The sequence below is a fragment of the Dermacentor albipictus genome, chromosome 1, assembly GCF_038994185.2.
Source record: "Dermacentor albipictus isolate Rhodes 1998 colony chromosome 1, USDA_Dalb.pri_finalv2, whole genome shotgun sequence".
NCBI classification, from domain to species: Eukaryota; Metazoa; Arthropoda; class Arachnida; order Ixodida; family Ixodidae; genus Dermacentor; species Dermacentor albipictus.
In genome coordinates, this window is record NC_091821.1 from 4795408 (window position 1) to 4814758 (window position 19351).

Below are 19351 nucleotides of genomic sequence, written 5' to 3' on the forward strand. Positions count from 1 at the left end.
TGTTCATTGCACCTGGATGTACTGAGCAACATCTAGCAACATACGGGGGAATGAAACGCTATGCCAGGCACGTCCTGACCGAAAGAGCATCGCATCACCGCAGGTATATAAAAATCCCGGCCAGCCGTGACTCTAAAAAACATAAGCGTCAACCGGTGCGGAGGAGAGAACGGGCCTGCGGGCACGGCGCATGCGCGGTCTGCGCGACAGCCAATGAGCGCATCGGACGTAACATGGCGCCGGCTCAAAAGGAAAGTCTGGGCCCGCGAAGAGCGAGATTATTTCACTCGGTGAGGCCGCCAAGATGGGATCGTGCTCGCCGCTGCTGCTGCTGCTGCTGCTCCTCGCCGGCACCGGTGAGCGACCCACATTTTCACTTGCGCATTTTGCCGAGATGCAGCATCTCCGCAGAATTCGTGGCGCTTCCCCGGCTAGAGAAATCCCCGCGAAATCTGTACACCCATCAAAGATGTTTAAAATGCGCGTTGTCTATTCTCTTAGATTTATCGACTTTATCGAAATATGTACCAGCTTGACTGCAGAAACACGCCGTTCATAATGACTTGCTGCTCCAGTTTGTTGAACCAAGCTCTCTACTCGAACACCAGTTACGAACAGTGATGGCAAAATTAACATCAACAGGCAGGCGATAATCCAACTGAAACAGAAGTCAGGAAGTAAGTCTACGTTTCGGCCCCCACATGGGAGCCCTGTTCACGAACAAGGCTCCTACGTTGCCGAAACGGTTATTATTATTATTCGGTCACTTGTTCGTGTTCATTTAATATCGGCACCGCGAGCGAGCACGTGCATGCGTGCGTGCGTGCGTGTGTGCGTGTAACGCGCGAATACTCAGCTGCTTGGGAACCGAGAGAGTGGGGGTGTAGTGGATGCAGGCGCCCCCACAGATTCCATTGCAAGGGTGCATTGCGCCTCCCCACCGCCCCCAGCCTTGGGGAAGATTGCCCCTTTCCTAAAGTAAATTAAACCTTGGTTTCACAATGACAAAAAAGAAGTTTTCGTCGGCGAAATAAGCCCCGGCTCCTGCCCCCAGCACTCAAGATACACTTCCGGAGCCTCTGCCGATACTCCATAATCCTCCATAATCGCTACTGTACGAACGCGCAGATTTTCGCAGCAAGGTTGTTGCAAGCAGTTCGCCGTCGTTTCTACAGTAGCAATGGGGCTCGTGGTTAACACGTGAGCATTAGCACCACTTTGTGCTTTTGCATACAGTGGAGCAGTGAAGCTGCGCCCCAGTCGAGACGTCCATTGCTTAATGGACTGCGTCCAGCTGCGGCGCCCGCCTGCGTGGAATGCCACTTTTGGCGCACTCCTTCGTTTGGCCCGATCTGCTCGCAGACGGGCGGCATTGCGCAAAGCTCGGAAGGAAGAGCGTTTTGAAGAAAGCATCCTTTTGGTGAAGGTGCAAACGAGAGCGCTCCACTTTCGATACGCGCATTCCAGGCTCGGTTACGCAACAGACCTGCTTTTCCGCCGCCGGCACGCGAATGTGGCACGACGCGTCCTGCACCGCGACGCTTCCTTGGCGGCGACCCACTCCGAAGAAGGAAAACGGCCCCGTGGCCAGTCAAACTGGTTACGGGCGTCGCCGCATTCCTGGCGCCGCTTCTTCGAGAAACCGGGTCTAACGGAACTTCTTTGTCGAGCACATCTGCCCACCACTGGGCGCTTCCAAAGTGCTGCGTGCCACGTTAGTAGTACAAACCGGTCTCGCCCGCACCATGTGCGCATTGTGAGTTGGCTGCTTCCTACACTGTCGCCTCCTCGCAGCGGCAAAAACCTAACGATGTACGGATGCAGAACGCCACGGATGGTCCCCCGTCGCTGCGTCCCAGCCCGAGGGGAGCGTCGGTCCCGTGACGCCGTGCTACGATCCGGCAATCGCCTCGTATCTGTGCAGCTGATGCTACAAAGCTTCCGCCGTATGAAACTCCGGAGAAGAGCGCTTGTCTTACACTCTTCCGTCCCTCCTCAATCACTATGACCTTAACAATTTCGACTTATTTGATTGTTCATATCAGGATATCCGCAAGTTATACACAGTGATGTATAGCTCTGATATTTCTACTACTTGACACTGGTTATACCACAAACTTTGTCTCGTTTATCAAATCCATAACCGTATCGAATTGTTTCATCTGGTTGTATGTAACTATTTTTAACAAATTGATTTCTATATTGTTTTTTCCTGTACATTCAGTGTATTTATTCTAGACATTTGTAATTTGATAGCATTTCAGATATTCATTTTTCTAAGAAACTGTTTTGTATTTATTTTTGACGACTGTAAAAACTGCCTTCTGTATTACCTTAGCATTTCCTTTACTTAGTGTGTGCCCTATACTACTACGCTGTCTGTTAAGTTTCCATTTTTTATTTATTTTACGGTAGTGCTGTTACCGCTCCGAAATTTTTCCATGGGGCTGTGACCTAGTCAAGCTGTTCTGAAAAACAGCTTTTTGTCACAGTCCTTCTTTCTGTATCATTGACAGAATGAAAATAAAGATTGATTGATTCATTGATTGTATAGGGCCAGAAAAAGAACACCTTCTGGCAGTTTGTCTGCGTCTTTGTTTGCTTGTTTGTTCGTTTTCATTTCCGTTGCACACCACTACACAATATTCGGTTAGTAAATACCAACCAAATGCACCACAACCTACTCACTTAATCACCCTGTTGTTCCTACTTTCAGTTTAATAGAAACATAAATGACATTGACTTTTCTTACTACTTGAGTTTCTAAGAGTGTATACTTCTGTAAGAACACTATGGTCTCCTGTGGCTTCCTCTCTGCAACTTTTCTTACTGCGCAGATGTTCCTTATCTTATTAGGAAAATGCCGTCACGTTCGGTCATACTCCTTGAATGTCCATGATGTACTTGTGTCGCTGGCTCAGGGCCACATCAACTGGCAATGATCAGCCGCGTTAGTATGGTGGGCGAAGAACAGTTGGAAGTAAATCTAATTGGGCCAACGCCACGAGAAAGAACTGTGCAGCAGAATAGAATGGGTTGATATGGCAAACATTCCCAGGTCACAAATAACAGCTCATCTACGCCGTACGAACGACACGAACAGGCGCGTCCTGTGACCAAGTTAACTCGCGCTCGTTCTCCATAACGGAGAAACAGCTTGCCCAGTGTCGCTCCAATGTGCTCAGCATTTTCACGCGAGAGCGTTAAAGGCCCCGTGTCGCAGAAAATCCAGCGGCGTTGTCCGCGGGAGAAAAATCATACCGAAACACGCAGGCCCCCCGCAAAAGGCGCCACTTTTTTCAAAGTATAATGCGCCAAAAAAATTATAAAGTACGACACACACGCAACCTACAGACAAGATATTGTCGGATAGTAATTGAAATATACGAGCGAACCTATTACACGGAAACTCAAACCCTTTTCCAGCGGCCGTTCGAAGTCTGTGGCCGCGGACGCTGGGTGTGGATACTAGGAAGACCTAGTGAGTGGGTTGTTGTCTTTGACTTAATGAAGTGTGCTAAAGACATGTACTGATGAATGCTATCGCTTTCCACTCTTAACGGCGAAGCTCAAGTGATCTCCAAGTTTTGACCATATTCTTTGACCAAAAGGCATATATATGAAGGCTTAGCTTGAGTCGACTCCTCTGGTATTTTCTGCATTTAATTATTTAATTAGATGAGATTCGTGATCTACTTATTCAGCCCACAGGAGAGAAAGTGTTAATGATAGCCGGAGGGGATAGGCCCAGCTACAAGCGCGGCATGTGATACGGCAGGTTCAGTCAATGTCGAAAGAATGGGAGTGAGAAACAAAATTTCTAAGGTTGTACGTCGCATCGATGCTTTTTTTTTTTTTTTGCTTTCCGTTGTGTAGCTCCTGTTCTCACGTTGAAAAATATGCTTGAGAAGTTAACGCGAAGCACGGGCACGAAGGGAACAGAGACAAGCACGGCCTTGCTCTCGCGTGTCAGGATCTAAAGCCGCGTGCAATCAACAGATCTATGCCAAGCCGCTTTGAAAAAGAAAGGCCGCGAAATTGTAAAGATGTTGTCGGCCAGGGCCGGAGAAGTGGCTGTGCTGGAATTGTCGGGGCCCGGCGTCAGCTTGCATGTTGTTTTGCGCCGCACATGGCTCAAGATAATATTAACAATAATAATAATAATAATAATAATAATAATAATAATAATAATAATAATAAATTGTAGCGTTCAACATCCCTAAGCAACTCGCTCGCTGTGATAGCTTTTTCTTTTTTTTTTTTTCTTGGGGGGGGGGGGGGGGGGTTAGTTTCGCCCACCTCGGACGTGTGCACACATTCCCAGAGCGCAGCAAACATTAGCATTTTTTGAATCCGTGGCTGCGGGAATCGATCCAGTGAGCTTTCAAAAAGTACATCGTAATGAGACATAACGTGATACAAATGATCGCAAGCAATGCTTATAACTTCACTCTGAAATTTTAGCAACAGCGAAAAAATAACTACTACAGTCTTAAAATTTAGAACACAAGTTATATTGAGTAATGATGTACAAAAAATGAAGACAGATTCCTGAAACGGCAGCCCACTGGCATGCTCGAAGCGGCATTTGTCACGCTAGCTGGGGCACTGAAAGGGAGCCCCGTGCACCACCAAGGGCGAAAAGGTGAGGGAACAGCGCAGCCATGTCTGGCAACGCACATTGTGGCCACGCGCCGTTTCGTCACTTGTCGCCACACGGCGAGAACGAGGGGGGTCAGCTTGCTTAAAAAAGCCGCTCGTTTATGGTCAATGCCGTCCTTATACGTGGCACGTTCTTTCCGGCCTAACTTGACCTGACGAAGAGCGACCCAGTTTGGGAAGAGAGCGGACGAGGTTGAACGCACGTTCTTGACCCCGTTCCGCGCACGCTCCACATTTCGCAGAGCCGCACACACTGTGCTTTCCTCGACGACACTGCGCAAGGCGCTGTCCGGACAGAACGCCACACAAAGTGCCGGCCATAACTTGACGGCCTCTCGCGCGCAGCTGCTGTCCACGCAACAGACCGCCTGCATCGTTGCGGTCGATACAGCCATCGGACCACGCCCAGCGAAAACGTCGCCGCAGGGGAGATGACATTTAGCTAGCCCGAGCCTCATATATTGTGCGAGGAAGCTGTGCTAATTGCTTGTTTTGCTACAGTAGAAATTGCTGCTGACCGCACTGTAGCTGTTTGGAGTTAGCAGTGACACGTGCACTGAAGTCGGGAGGGGATAAACAGCTAGCAGACTACGTGCACCGCAAGTAAATCGCGCCATGTTTGCGGCCCCTGTGCATTGGGGCTGGGAGGAGCGGGCGCCTCGGTCGCTGTGCGCGCACGGGTAGCGTTCACGCGCTGCAGCCGCCCGTGTCCGGGAGTATTCCCCCTGCACACGCGATACGTTCGCTGTCGAATGCCAGAAAACTTGGCACCGCGAGCGTACATCTCTACCGTGGATCGGTTCCTACACGGAGGGTTAAGGTATCGCGCAAGAGTATTCTGGCATTGCTGATGTGCAGCACGGGAAGCGCACGATGAGCGTCCTTTCCTGGCGGCCTCCGACGTGCGTGTGCGCCCTGTGCTCTCAACGGATTCCATGAGGTGCCTTCGACAGTTCTTATGTACCACCTACTCGGTGTTAAACGAGAACCGAGGGGCCCGATTTTTATTAGTTTTATCAGTCATAACATAAGAAGCCAACAAACACTGACACCAAGGACCACACAGGGGAAATTAGCTGTGCTTAATAAATGAAATTAAAGAAACGATCAAATAATGAAAATTAAAGTGGATGAAAAAACAACTTGCCTTAGGTGGGAACCGAACCCACAACCTTCGAACCCACAACCTTCACCTTTCGCGAAGGTTGTGGGATCGGTTCCCACCTGCCGCAAGTTTTTTCATCCACTTTATTTTCATTATTTGATCGTTTCTTTAATGTCATTTATTAAGCACAAGTAATTTCCCCTATATGGTCCTTGGTGTCAGTGTTTGTTGGCTTCTTATGATACCTACTCGGTGTTGTATGTCACTCACAACACTGCTTCTCCCATATCGTTTACGACACTAACTCTTGCTGGTTCATGTCGGCGAGACACTTATGACGCTGCCATCAATATTTTTTTATTCCTATCCTGGGATGCAGTAAGTGAATATTAAAAGACGTGACAGACCCCTCTGTTCTGCCTCATATACCAATTAGTATGCACGTCCGGCAGAAGCAGCAAGCGAATTACCATTCATGCTGCCTCTCGCTTGAACGCGAACTAAGCGGCGAAAACACAGCGCACAGTAAGCCATCAGCCCTCGGCGCGACTAGACTCCATACCCCCGCAGATCGCTTTCAAGGTATGGCCCGCGCTCAGCCGTGCCATACACAGCCGCCGCCAAAGTAACCACACCTAGGCGCCAGCGTCAGCTCAAATGTTATCGTGGAAAAGGTGGCCATTATTTCTGGACAAAAAGCTTCTGGAACCGAACGAGTTTGTACAAGTTTTCCCTCGTCTGCCGAAGCGTCTGGCGAGGGGATTCACGCAGAGGTGTCCAGGTCAGATATCAGCGTGCGAAACTGGTTGGGGAAGGCTCCGGCTGTGCGCCCATTTCAGCGACGCCTCTACACTGACCCTTGAAGGCGGCACGCTGCAAGTTTCTAGAATCTCATTGTATCCATAATTGTTCGCGGACCCTCATTACTTTTTCTCCCTCTCAAATTTGCATTCCTTCCCTACGCCTCTTCTGGCCTCTGTTCACCCGTCATGGGTGCCGCCAGCAGAATTATCCCCCTTACGCCAGACGCTCACTCACGCTAACTATACGATGCCAGTACGTATGTACGTGTGGTTAGCGCGCCCCCTTCCTCGCTGGCGATCAACCATCTTTCTCGGCTAACCTTTGCCCGATTTCACTCCCACCCACAGCAACGGCGCGCGACCGCCATCTCATCGCACTTGGCATCACAGGTACGACGATAGCGGCCAAAATTCGCCTGGACTGTCCATATATGACTGAATACAAAGAAAGAAGTCCACATCAGTTGCACAGCGTGTGCGTCCGCGACTGACTGTACCGACTCGCGAGCTCCAATGTCCAACGGCGGTCTCGTTCAAATGCGATCGTCGCGGCCACTGCTGTCGTTCCCGCTCTCGTGTCTGCTTTCTCAGCGAACAATTTTTCCATGATAAACAACACGATCCAACAAATCGCAAGGCAGACACAGATGCATATGCTTACATATCGTTTAAGTAAGCAACTTTTTCAGCCTTGCAGAATGACGTGCCGCAAAGGAGACTTCCATTATTCTCGGTCTCTTGTCGCTCTGATGCCGATCTCGCAGTGTAGAAACGTACTGTGACGGTGCCACCTTTGGCACCGCGGTCTCTGAAAAAGTAAGAGTGGCAGACGCGGTGGTGCAAGAAGGAAGCCGCGTGTAAAATAAGCAATCATGTGTACACGACTGACGTTGCACATGAGGCATGTGACTGGCATGTGCACTGACGTTTGCGACTGCATGTGACGATCGCGAAGGTTAGAAGTCCGAGTGACTCACCCAAAACAGTCACTTTTCGACCGAAGCGACCATTTCCAACCAAGTCCGTCGCGCGACCTTCGTCACTCATGTATATGTGTGCACCTCTTACTAGAATAGATAGGGCGTCACTGTAATCAGCGTTGCATTATTTCTGTCACACACACACACACACACACATATATATATATATATATATATATATATATATATATATATATATATATATAGAGAGAGAGAGAGAGAGAGAGAGAGAGAGAGAGAGAGAGAGAGGCGGGGGTTGAAAACGCATAAGGCACCCTGACGCGCTCGCACCGTTGTCGCCCCCTTTGCCGCATATGCGCTCTCGCGTTTTGAGTTTTTCGGCAAATGCAAAGCAAATTCTCTATGTGGTTCACACTGCCGCGTTTTATTCCAACCCTACGCAAAACAGCGTTGACTAAATATTCACTGCAGTCACGGTGCCAAACTAGTATAGCTAATAGCAGTGAAAATAGTAAAAATAGCAAATAGTAAACGGCAAGACAGCGCAAAATTAAAATAGCAAGAACGCACTTATTCAGCCCTTTGAATAACTCGTGCAGGCACAAAAGGGCGCCGTGCAACATTACGAGGAATGTCCGAATGTCCAGTGTACATGGCGACAATGCTAGCAAGTGCAGACGCATTGAGCATCGCACACAACAGTGCAATCCGTGGCCGCGGTGCCGATCCTCGAAAGGAGGTCCATCAGCGAATGATTTTCTGGCGGCGATGCACCGAGAAGACCTTCTCATTAAGATTCACTCCACTGCGTCGGCTTTATAGCTCATGATTGCAGGTCGTATACAGTAAACGGCTTCGCAATAGCGCTTCAGATACATTTTAGGCACTGAAGGAGCAATAGTAAGTGCCATAAATTTTGTGAAAAACCGAGGCCGAAAACGTAAGACGGCAGCTTTTTGCTTCTAAATGGACAGTACCTGTATTTGAAAGCAGTTATGAACTACGTCACGTAAAGAAATCGCAGGGCCGTGTTTCAGTCGGCATTTGCGCAGAGTTGAACACGAGTGGGCCTGCAGTCTGTCCAATAGCCGCGCGCAATAGCGAGGCAAATGTAAATTATCCGCAAGCAAATTTAGCGGTTCGTTCTTTGATAAAGAAAAACGTATCCACAGTTACGTGATAATCGCTCGCGAGAAAAAAAAAAGGATGTGTACATACCAAGCACTGTTATGGGAATCATTTTGCAGGCAGCTATCTATCCAACACCACTGCAAAGTGTGGACCAACGTTTGCGTACTTGTAGCAATTGTGTGTGTGACGCGTTTCCAGACAGCAGTAAGACGAATGCGACGACGACAGCGTTAGCAAGGGTGCAATAGCGTGACGACTGACTTTTTGTACTCGGACGAAGACACGTTGCATTTTTTTTTTTTTGCGACTTGGGCCGATCCCAAAGGCGGTGTCTCAAAAGCAGCCATAATTCATAAGAATGTGAGAAATAAGAATATGCAGCCATAAGAATGTGAGAAAGTGGCACGCTCTTAATATACCAAAGCGATGCTACGCGGACAGAAGCGAACGGCAAGCTTGAGTGACACATTTCATTCCCCAGTCGGCAATGCACAATCGTCAGAGGCGCCAGACGATTTTTTTAACTGTACAATAGATTGACCCAAGCGCAGACTTTTTTCCTGTTCCGTATGCGCTGTTTGCATAATGAATTGCCAATTAATCGGATCACACCTTAGTCCTGTCACTAGTTTAGCTAATCACGCACGATGAATGTGATGTCCGCCAAAGTGAGCCATTGAGAAACGCTCCCTGTGTAACGGAACATTCTGGAAATGAGGAAAAATTAAAAAGCGCGCATATTGCGCAGCAGCGTTCTGTAAGTGTCGTCATCGGTGCTGGCCAGTGATTGTAGGAGATGCCCGAACTGGTTCGCACGAAGATGGCTATTGTGCGCTAACTGCTGCTCGAAAAACACAATACGCGCAGTTCAATTTACTGCGCGCACAACATGAATATGGCGGCCGGACATAATCACTAACACGGATGGTATATTCTAGAGCGATCACATTCGAGGATACGATCACTTTCGGGAGATTTCCCGTTACTCGGCACTGGACGTGTCGGCGTCTAAGTGAATTACTGACACTCTACCTGGCCAAGATAACGCAGTCGGTGAAAATCTGTTCTGAATCTTGCAGGTTTCATATGTCCCTTTCGAAACGCACCACCCACGTGATCAAATGTTTCGGTGCAGTGCACACCGTCTGCGCATTCCCGCCAATAAGGGCAACACAAGCTTCTCTGTACAGCGATCATTCGTTGCACAACAACAGTGTTAATAAACATGTTGCACATCCAGCGCACGTGTTGGAATCGTATACGTGAAGCAAAGCTTGAGTGAAGCGGTTAATTAAATGTTGTACAACTAACGACGGCATTTCGCATTACTTTCAGTTTATGCAACGTTAATCTCATGCAATGCATATCGACCACAAAGGACACAAGTTTATTATCGTGCAATTTGGTGCACTACAGCACTCACAAGCTATGCCGAAACACCAAATCAGGCAGACGTCTACGCAGTGATGTGACGATGGAGAAAAGAAACAGCGTTCGTGCGAACCCGCCGTGGTTGCCTAGTGGCTATGGTGTCAATTGGGCTGCGGAGCATGAATGGGGTGGCCGTATCGAATCCCGGCGGCCCCACTTCGATGGGGGCGAAAACACCCATGTACTGAAATTTAGGTGCACGTGAAAGGACCCCAGGTGGTCCAAATTATCGCAGACCCCCCCACCACAGGGTGCCTCATAATCACATCGTGATTTTGCACGTAGAAACCCATAATTTCAAAAAACTTCACGGGAGTAGAACTTCAACGACACACACGAGTGTCGCATATCAGGAATCGCCAGCTATTTGTGCACATGCGCGAGTACGAGCGGGTGCGAGAGAGAAAGTCTGGGGGCTTTTGCTCCTTGAACGTCTGACTGCCTAGGTACTACAGAGAAGTTTCTGTGCTCGTTTTGAATGCATTTGTCCCTAGGCGTGCAGGCATTGCGGTTTGATGACGTGTGTGTGTGTGTGTGTGTGTGTGTGTGTGTGTGTGTGTGTGTGTGTGTGTGTGTGTGTGTGTGTGTGTGTGTGTGTGTGTGTGTGTGTGTGTTGATTGTCCACAAGCTTTCCTCGTGCTCCTTGGATGTTGCTGGCCAGTTTGTTGCGTTTTTTGCCGCAAAGATAATATAGAAAATCGTGTGATCATCGCAAGGCGATCACTGAACCTGTGAGATTGTCGACAAATCGGACAACTTTAACGCTATGTGTAAAAGTACGTCGGACGTCAAGAATGAAGACTTTCTCGCACCTGCGGCGTTTATGCTGAGTCAGTCATGTCGGATTATACCTTTCTCGCGCCTTACGGCGCTCTGCCTGCAAAATAACATCACTGATTTCCCCGGGGGAGCAGCAGAGGCCGTAGTAGAGACCGGGCCTGTTCTCCTGGAGCAGTGTCTTCGCTCATGCCACGCTTGTCGTATGATGGTCTCCGTGACTTTTGAAAAGTCACGGAGAGCACGGAAAGTCACGGAGAACAGTCCCTATTTGAGTTTAATAAACGTCCTTATGCAAAACATGAGCAAAAATTGGCAGTTGGTAGCCTTAAGGAACGCAATGTGTTTTCCAGTCCAAGCTGAGGCACACTTGCAAGACCGTAAGAACGCTGCCTGACAGCAGCGTTTTACGAATCTTTTCAGTGACTACAAAAAGATAAAGCGCAACTCTATTGATAATGCCCACCTTGCTTGGTAGACGTTGCATAGGAGGGGGGGGAGGGCAGGTTTCAGGAGGTTGTGGGCGACGAAAGGCTGGTAATTCCAGTCGCGATAACAAAGAGGAACAGTGCGATGTCAAAGTGCGATGCCTGAAAGGTGATGAGCCAAGTGGTACAAAATGAAAACAAACTTGTCGCAAAGACGCAGTCTGGAGATAATGCGACGGCGGGCCAAGGACAGCATACACGAAGCTGGAATTTTATTGCTGACAGATTTTGTGGGTGGTCTACTGACGAGCAAGAATGGCGCGCACCGGGGACTTGATCCTCAAAGTCCGACTTTATCGGTTCAGCTCATTCGACATGGTCGAACCCGCTCTCAACGCATCCTCCAGCTTAGTGGCAATGGTGTTCCGCTGCCGAGCGCGCAATAGGTGCCGAACATAGGTAGCTCACATCGCTATCTATGTGTATCTGTCTTAATGAAATATATAGCCATGTGTGCGCGCACAATGACACGATTTTATAAGTTTGCTTAGGCACGTCAAGATATAGCATCGCATATATAGTTATATTTGTGACCGCTGTTGCTATATACTGAATTTTACGACGCTTTGTTTGTCGCAGAAATCTAGCACACAGAGATTGGGGGGCCTTCAGCGTCCACGGCAACGAGTTGTCCAGTAGAGTAGAACGCATAGCTTCCCAATTTCAAATCGGGGTTACACCTGCCTGCCCCTGATGTCCCGCCAAGGGATCCCGAAAGCGGCCGGCTCGGTTGTCGATCGTTCCGCGCTCCTCCCCGGCGCGAGACCTGGAAAAATGCTTCGCATGAAGACATGCCTGGCATGCGCTTGTTAGGGCGAAACAATGCATCGCATTAAAAAGAAAAAAATTATGCAGATCCCACAAACTGCGGGAATCGATGTAAGCGAAGCTTTCCGTGCTGGATGCTTTGATTGACGATAATTGGCGGTGATGTTGACGGCTAAAACTTTATTTCTTCAACATTTAGGCTAACACGAGTGTGGCGAGTTGATGTTAAACGTTATACCTTGCGTGCACCACTGCTGTTTGTTTGCGTAGTACGCTGAACACACAGGGAGAGGTGTTTGCTTGAGGCGTTGTTGTGCGCCATATTTTATAACCTCTGAGAGGGTTGAGCGTTATCATTTCCTCACATGGCACATCGCATTGCGGCAGAAGTAATAAACTCGAATTAGATTATGGGGCGGTACGTTCTAAAACCACACTCGGATTATGAGGCAAGCCGTAGTGGCGGACTCCGGATTAACTTTGAAATCGTGATGTTCATCCACGCGTCCCAAAATCTAAGTGCACCTGAGTTTTCTATTTCGCCCCCGTAGAAATGCGACTGCCGCGATTGGGATCAAATCCACGACCTCTAGCAAAGCCATAGCCGCAAAACTAACGCGGCGGGCACAGAAGTGTTGATTTAACGGTCGACCCCTTCTGTAGTGTCTCCTGGACCCTGCGGCGCGCTTTATTAATGCAGCTCTGCTTCTGCAGGCCGTGCGTAAGTTGCCCGCTTGACATATTTGCATGGCGTTTATTTTTCAGAAACAGCCGCAACATACTGTACCGTATCTTGAACTTAAGCTTATCCTGTTTCCCCGCAACCGCTGTCGTATAGTAGTGGGGTTTCCTTACCTTCTCACGTCTCTGTTATATGAGAACTGCCTCTTCTCCTCCCTCTCTTTCTTCTCTCTACCGTTCCATCAGCGTCCCCCCTGGCCTCGCACGTTAGTAGAAAGGGAAGCGCTGCAGTTTCTGCAATGCTTCTGAGGGGAGTCACGGATAATTACAGCTGTCAAGCGGCTAATGTAGCAACGGCCAGGGAGCTCCACAGGGCATTGTTCACATTCCACTTGGTGGGGTGGAAACGAGTTTCTCGCGTCGCCTTTTCGCTCTTACTCGCGCTGTCATCTATATACACGCTCTAAACCACCCCCGACGCGGTGTGCGCGACAGCGGCCCACAGCAGCAGCAGCAGCGGGAAAGTCGAAGGAAGAGGCAAAGAAAGCTTCGCTTTAGAATGACGTCGAACTTTATTCGCCGAAAAGCCGATTAATTGCAAATTATTGGACATCTGTACGAAGCAAGAATAGTTGTATAAGCTTATAAACATTCGCTTACTACTTAGCAAGCATGGTGTCACGCGCGCACAGGCTAAGAAGAACACTGGATGAGCGCGGACACACGCTGGCGTGAGGAAGCGCGGCAGCAGCAGCGAGCCAATTGCCATTCGTGCTGCATCTCGCTTCAAGGCGAAGAGGCGAGAACACAGCGCACACGAAGCCATCAGTCCTAGGCGCGACTAGACTCTGTACCCACCGCAGGCCACTTTCAACATAGGGCCCGGCCGCGCCATACGCAGCCGTCGTATCCCCCAGCCCACGCTTGCACGCGATGAAAGACGGCGCTTGCTTCCTCCCACGAGATCGAGCCACCTTCGCTCGCATTCACAGCATATGGCGTGTGGTATCGCACTTGATGCGGAACATCGTGCCGACAGTGGACACGCGCCTTGAGTGGCTATATTATCGCTATCGCAATAAAATCAACCAGTTTGCTTTCGTCCGAGACCGGCAATATTCATTCACTGCAAATCAGAGCAAACGAGAATCTCGTTGTGCCATACTTGGAGTAAAACTCAGCGCATTTAGCACCATTTCAAGCGCTTAAATGTAGCAACTTTCCTTTCATGCCAAGGAAAACAAGAGCAAACGGTTGCTCGCGCCGTGCGCGACGCACGTCACGTCGTCTGGCACGAAGGGAATCCGCAAATGCCAAACGGTGACCAAGTCAATGCGCAAACAAACGTTGCGGATCGTTTCCTGGTAACTACAGCCGGCGTCGGTTCTCGTGCACACAGACGTGGCGCATATAGTGAACGAACAGCAGACCAATTGTTGCCTGTCCTATTGACGGCAGTCGTTTGAATAAGGAAATGCTCCAACAGCAGCCGAATCGCTGCGTGTTCTGTGTGTTGGCAATGACTTCCCCCAAACGTTGGAGCCATTGTGTCGTGCCTTGTGTGGATCGTCGTCCAGTCGAGTCCGGCTCGCGAGTGCGGGAACCATCCTGGCGTTGTGAATGAGATGCGCTCGCCGTGCTTATCCTTATTTTTAGAGCAGGAAGTACGTGCGACAAATCAAGGAGCACCAAAGCGACAAAAAGAAAATAAACGCTGAACGCTCGCGTCGAACCGTCATCAGCGCAAGGCGTCAACTGCTGAATTATTTCCTTATTCTGCCGCAGCACATTTCATGCCTGCCTTCACTATATTGGATGAACAGTTTTCGCTTGTCCGCCGTGGTGGCCAAGGAACGAGACAGTTTCTCGTTTGCAGCCTTCACTTGATCAGTGGCCGCAATAATTTCTTCATTAAAAATTAAATTATGGGGTGTGCCAAAACCACTTTCTGATTATGAGGCACGTCCGAGTGGTGGACTCCGGAAATGTAGACCATCTGGCGTTCTTTAACGTGCACCTAAGTATAAGTACACGAGTGCTTTCGCCTCCACCGTAATGCTGCCGCCATGGCCGGGACTCGATCTCGAGGCCTCGTGCTCAGCAGCCCAACACTATTGCCACTGAACAACCACGGCGGGTTATAATTTCTTCATAACAACATTGGAGCAGACGGTTTTTGGTCGAGCCCTATGCCGAAAGGGTTCCTCAAAAAGCTGCCCATGGTTACTGTGGCAGCTTCAATACCTCAAGTTGTCATGGCATTTCTTTTTCTTCTTGAAGTGCTCCCGAAAGCTCGAGCCAGACTACTTGGTATATACGTCATAGTGCGACGAATAGCAAACTGACACGTTTCGCATGTTTGTGGATAATCCTCCTGCTAGCGTAGTCATCCGAACGTCTCAACATATGAATCAGCCAGATTAGTTAGCGGCAGATTAAGGTCAATAAATATTTGTTTTCATCCTTCTACAGTTCTCACTTAATCGTGACGGGTCAGACCAGTAATCCTGATTGAGTGTGCTCTATTTGAGCCCCACCCACTTAGTTGCAATGCCAAACCCAAGTTTGGGCGCATGTCGATGCGCCCATGCACAGGGTGCACATTGGCGATCGCCAGGTGGCCAGAATGAATCCGGAGGAGTCCCCAATTACTCATAATGACATCGCGATTTTGGCATGCAAGAATCCATAATTTATTTTAAATAAACCCGCCCCCAACGTGTGTCACGCGAAGACACACCGGAGACCCTGTTGTCCGCCTGCCGGCGCGTGCCTTTTTTTTTCTGACAGGAATGCAGGGAGTGTGTTGAGGTGATGGCGGGCTCTGTGAACATTTCTAATGCACTCACGACGAACCGGGCCGGACACAAGTTGGTACAGACATCAGTGGATGAACAAAAGGACTGCGTAATTCGGGACGTTTCTTACCTGAGCACGTAAACACGTCCGCGAGCACTGATCAAGTAATTAAAAGCCGCTACAGCATTTTCAAGAATAACGGTGGAGGACGAAAGTTGTAGGAGGAGAAAATGAAAGAAAGTGAAAATCCTTGTATCGCAGAGCAGTGGGGGCGCCTTAACATTGATCGTTTTGTTGCACTACTGTAGCACATGTTGATTCTATTAAACAGGTTTTTCCAGGTATTGAGCAGCTGCGAAACACGGCTCACTTTGTCCTACTTGAGCCAGCTTGAATGACCTGGTGAAAGTTATGCGACGCGCATTCGACAGCATAGCGGGCGATATGGCTACGAATGCGCTATTTGTTAGAGCGTCCTGAAACGCAAGCTGGCCCCGGCCACACTCAAGCGAAAGCGACATTTTGTACCCGCGAGGACAATTGGAGAACGGTGTTTCGAGCTCCGCGTGGAATGAATGGCGCGCAGCCTGTTTCGCTCCGGGGTTGCCAGATGCATTTTTGCAGGGCAGCAAGCAACCTCCATTATGAAGGAATGTGCTAACATGATGAGACTGTGCAAATAATAAATTGTTTTGGCTAAATAGAGAAGAGAAAAACGATTTCGTAAGCTGCTTAAAGGCGAAGCATCATTCTTGAACAACTGGAAATGATAGAGCATGCTCAGCCACTGGCGGCAGCCGCGGCTCCCCTAGCTGCCACTCGCCTTTTTCGCTCCATTCTTAATTTTTGGAGGCCTCGATCGAACGGAACGTCTAATTGTGAGCCCTTAAATCGAATAGCAAGGATTTGTATTGAGAATTTCGAACATTCCCCCAACGCTAAACTGCGCGGACGAAAAGGACAAGCGCTGGGCCCCACAGCCGGTTGTTTTTCGTCCGCGCGTTTCCTCGCGCGGCCAATCTATCCCAGGTAGCCAACTTACTTACCCAGCATTAAAATTCGCCCAAATGCATTAGTACATGCGATCGTTAGACTTACCTTAGTATTAGATTGGGTGGTGTGGTTCCATCACATGTGTCCTAGTATTGGAGTTGTTCTAACGCGTTTTTCTAAACCTGCTGGGGGCGGTATCTTGCAGATCACTTAAATGATTAACCGTTGGATGGCGTTGACCTATTATAGGTAGTGTACCGCTCGACGTCACTGCAGACGCCAAAACTTGGAGCGGTGCATCATGCCGATGTTGATGCGCGCCCAGTACACGCCACTATTTTTTGTGAATACGACGCGCCACTTCTAGATGTTTAGCAAGGCAATCAAGTGACGGAATAGTCGGAGCACGTTCTGCATCTCGAATGCATGTACTTAGCACATGCGGTTACAAACATTGTAGCGCTAGAACAACATTACGTATTTCCTTGTGTGTGCAGCGAGATTCTTCGTGTGATTCAGAAATATAAACCTGAAACGCCAGTGTTTGTCATTTACCAGCTTCTACAGAGTGTAATGAGGTGTCAACAGATTTTAAACGCCTTGTGAAGCGTTTTTCAATGAACACATCTATCAGAGAAAAAGCGGTTTCTTCCGGGTTATCGCCATTGTATTTCGTTGCCCCTCTAAAAAAATAAAAATTAAGTTATGGGGGTTTTAGTGCCAAAACGAGATCGGATTATGAGACACGCCGTATAGTGAGGAACTCCAGACTAATTTGTACCACCTGGGGTTCTTTAACGTGCATCTAAGTACACGGGTGTTTTTGCATTTATCCCCTCATCAAAATTCGGCCGCCGTGATTTGAACCCGCGACCTCGTGCTTAGCAGCGTAACACCGAAGCCGCTAAGCAACCACGGTGGGTCGTTCGCTCTCTAAAGTCAAGTCTCGTAGTTCTTTATTTTTTTCGCAGAATAGAAAGCTATTGCGACATCTTGCCATGCAGTGCCGTGAAACGTGTATGTCCGCGATTTTTTAGCGATTTTGCGAGTGAGTATTCTTGTAGGAACATCGTGAACTTTTTTCATTCAAAGATATTGTGATTGAAGATCGCAGTTCGCCCAATTGAGAACAGAATTTTTCCACAACGCGCGCCCTCCATTACTGACATGCGTTAACCGCTTCTAACTCGGACTGGAAAAGTACGGCCCACGCACGCCCACAGGCTCCTGGAGTCAGTGCGCCTTTTAATTCCACTTTTTCTTTCATGTAGGGTAATAAGTATACACTACGCCTACAAACTAAACCTTGAGGTCCGCAAAGACAAAATCAAACTTTTCAAGCGCTCCACAATAACTTTGCGCATGATCATTAAATTGTTTTGTGGCCTGTGTGGGTATCTGTACTAGGTTGCTACGAAAAATCTTGGTGCATTACGGAATTATGTCACTGACACTGCGTCGAGAATGGAGTTACACTCTTCACGGTGGTGATGATTACAAGTGAATTCCCCTTTAAGACGGGGCTTTAAGAGGGTGGTATGTGTAACACTCCAGCATATATGTTCGCATGCAATTTTAATATATTTTGATTCTAACTTGTTGCTGCCTTTAGTAAATGCGCACTAGTATTACAGCGACCGTAACGGCATAACACGGCGGAGACAACAGCGAGGTCGCGTAACGACCATCGCCATAATTGTGTCGCAAATGTTCATGACAACAATGAGGACGTTCCTTTGACACCGTTACATCACTAGGGAACATTTGAAACGAAAAATTCATGTGTGCTGCCAAGACATTCCCTCGCGCGGCTCGTCCATTGAACATAGCCGTAGGTGCTTGCCCCCAGTGAAAAGAATTACATTCAAAAAGCGAGACAAAGTTGCCGAGCTCTGAAAGTGGTTTCATGTCTTGTGCGCAAGCTCGGTGCCAGCGCAAGGACCAGAACGTGTGCCGGAAGGACAACGGTCTGTTCGAGCACGAGCAGTACTGCGACTACTACTACGAGTGCGAGGACGGCGTGCCCACGCTGCAGCTGTGTCCTAACGGCCTGGCCTTCTCGGGCAAGAACCGCGGCCTCCTCAACAACTGCGACTACCCGCACAGAGTGGGCTGTCCCGACGACGACGGGCGCGTGATGGGCCAGAGCCCCCAGAGCAGCGAGAACTGCCACTGGCAGTACGGCGTGTTCGCTCACCAGACGAGCTGCACCCGCTACTGGCAGTGCTGGAACGGCACGGCCACCATCCAGCAGTGCCCGTTCTCTCTGCTCTACAATGACGTGATGCACGCCTGCGACTGGCCAGACAACGTGCCCGACTGCCAGAAGCACCCCATCTGCAAGGACAACCCCAACGGCCACATCCCGATCGAGAAGAGTTGCGTCCGCTACTGGCTCTGCGTGGGCGGATACCCGCGGCTGCAGCGCTGTCCCGCGGGGCTCGCCTTCAGCCCGACCGCGCTGCGCTGCGAGCTCACCGACAACGTGCCCGGCTGGTGAGTACATGTCGCGTTCGGGGTGCGCAGTGCGCTTGACGTGCGCTTGCATGCAGCGAACTTCCGCCGACCACGCCGCCACCGGAGGAGGCCGAAGAGCGGCCCCAGCAGCAGAGGCCTCGGCCACAACAGCAAGCCGCCAGACCGGCACCGCCACAGGTACGCCGCCGTGCAGAGCCGCTCGCGAAAGAGAACAGGCAATGTTGGTGGAAGAAAGGCAGCGGTGGTACAGCGCACAAGTTTAGAGAAAAAAGATTTCAAGAGATTGAAGGCACA

General features: G+C 49.4%; 1 protein-coding gene across 1 annotated transcript in view; it reads left to right on the forward strand.

Moving 5' to 3' along the window:
- Positions 1 to 209: 209 nt before the first annotated feature.
- The window catches only part of LOC135919107 (protein obstructor-E-like), a 43532-nt gene continuing 24390 nt past the window's right edge, over positions 210 to 19351 (forward strand). Inside the window, exons 1-3 of the mRNA XM_065452833.1 lie at positions 210 to 356; positions 18502 to 19075; positions 19132 to 19234. Of these exons, the coding sequence (XP_065308905.1) occupies positions 305 to 356; positions 18502 to 19075; positions 19132 to 19234 (729 nt within the window). The 5' untranslated portion in view covers positions 210 to 304. The remainder of the gene's footprint in view (positions 357 to 18501; positions 19076 to 19131; positions 19235 to 19351) is intronic.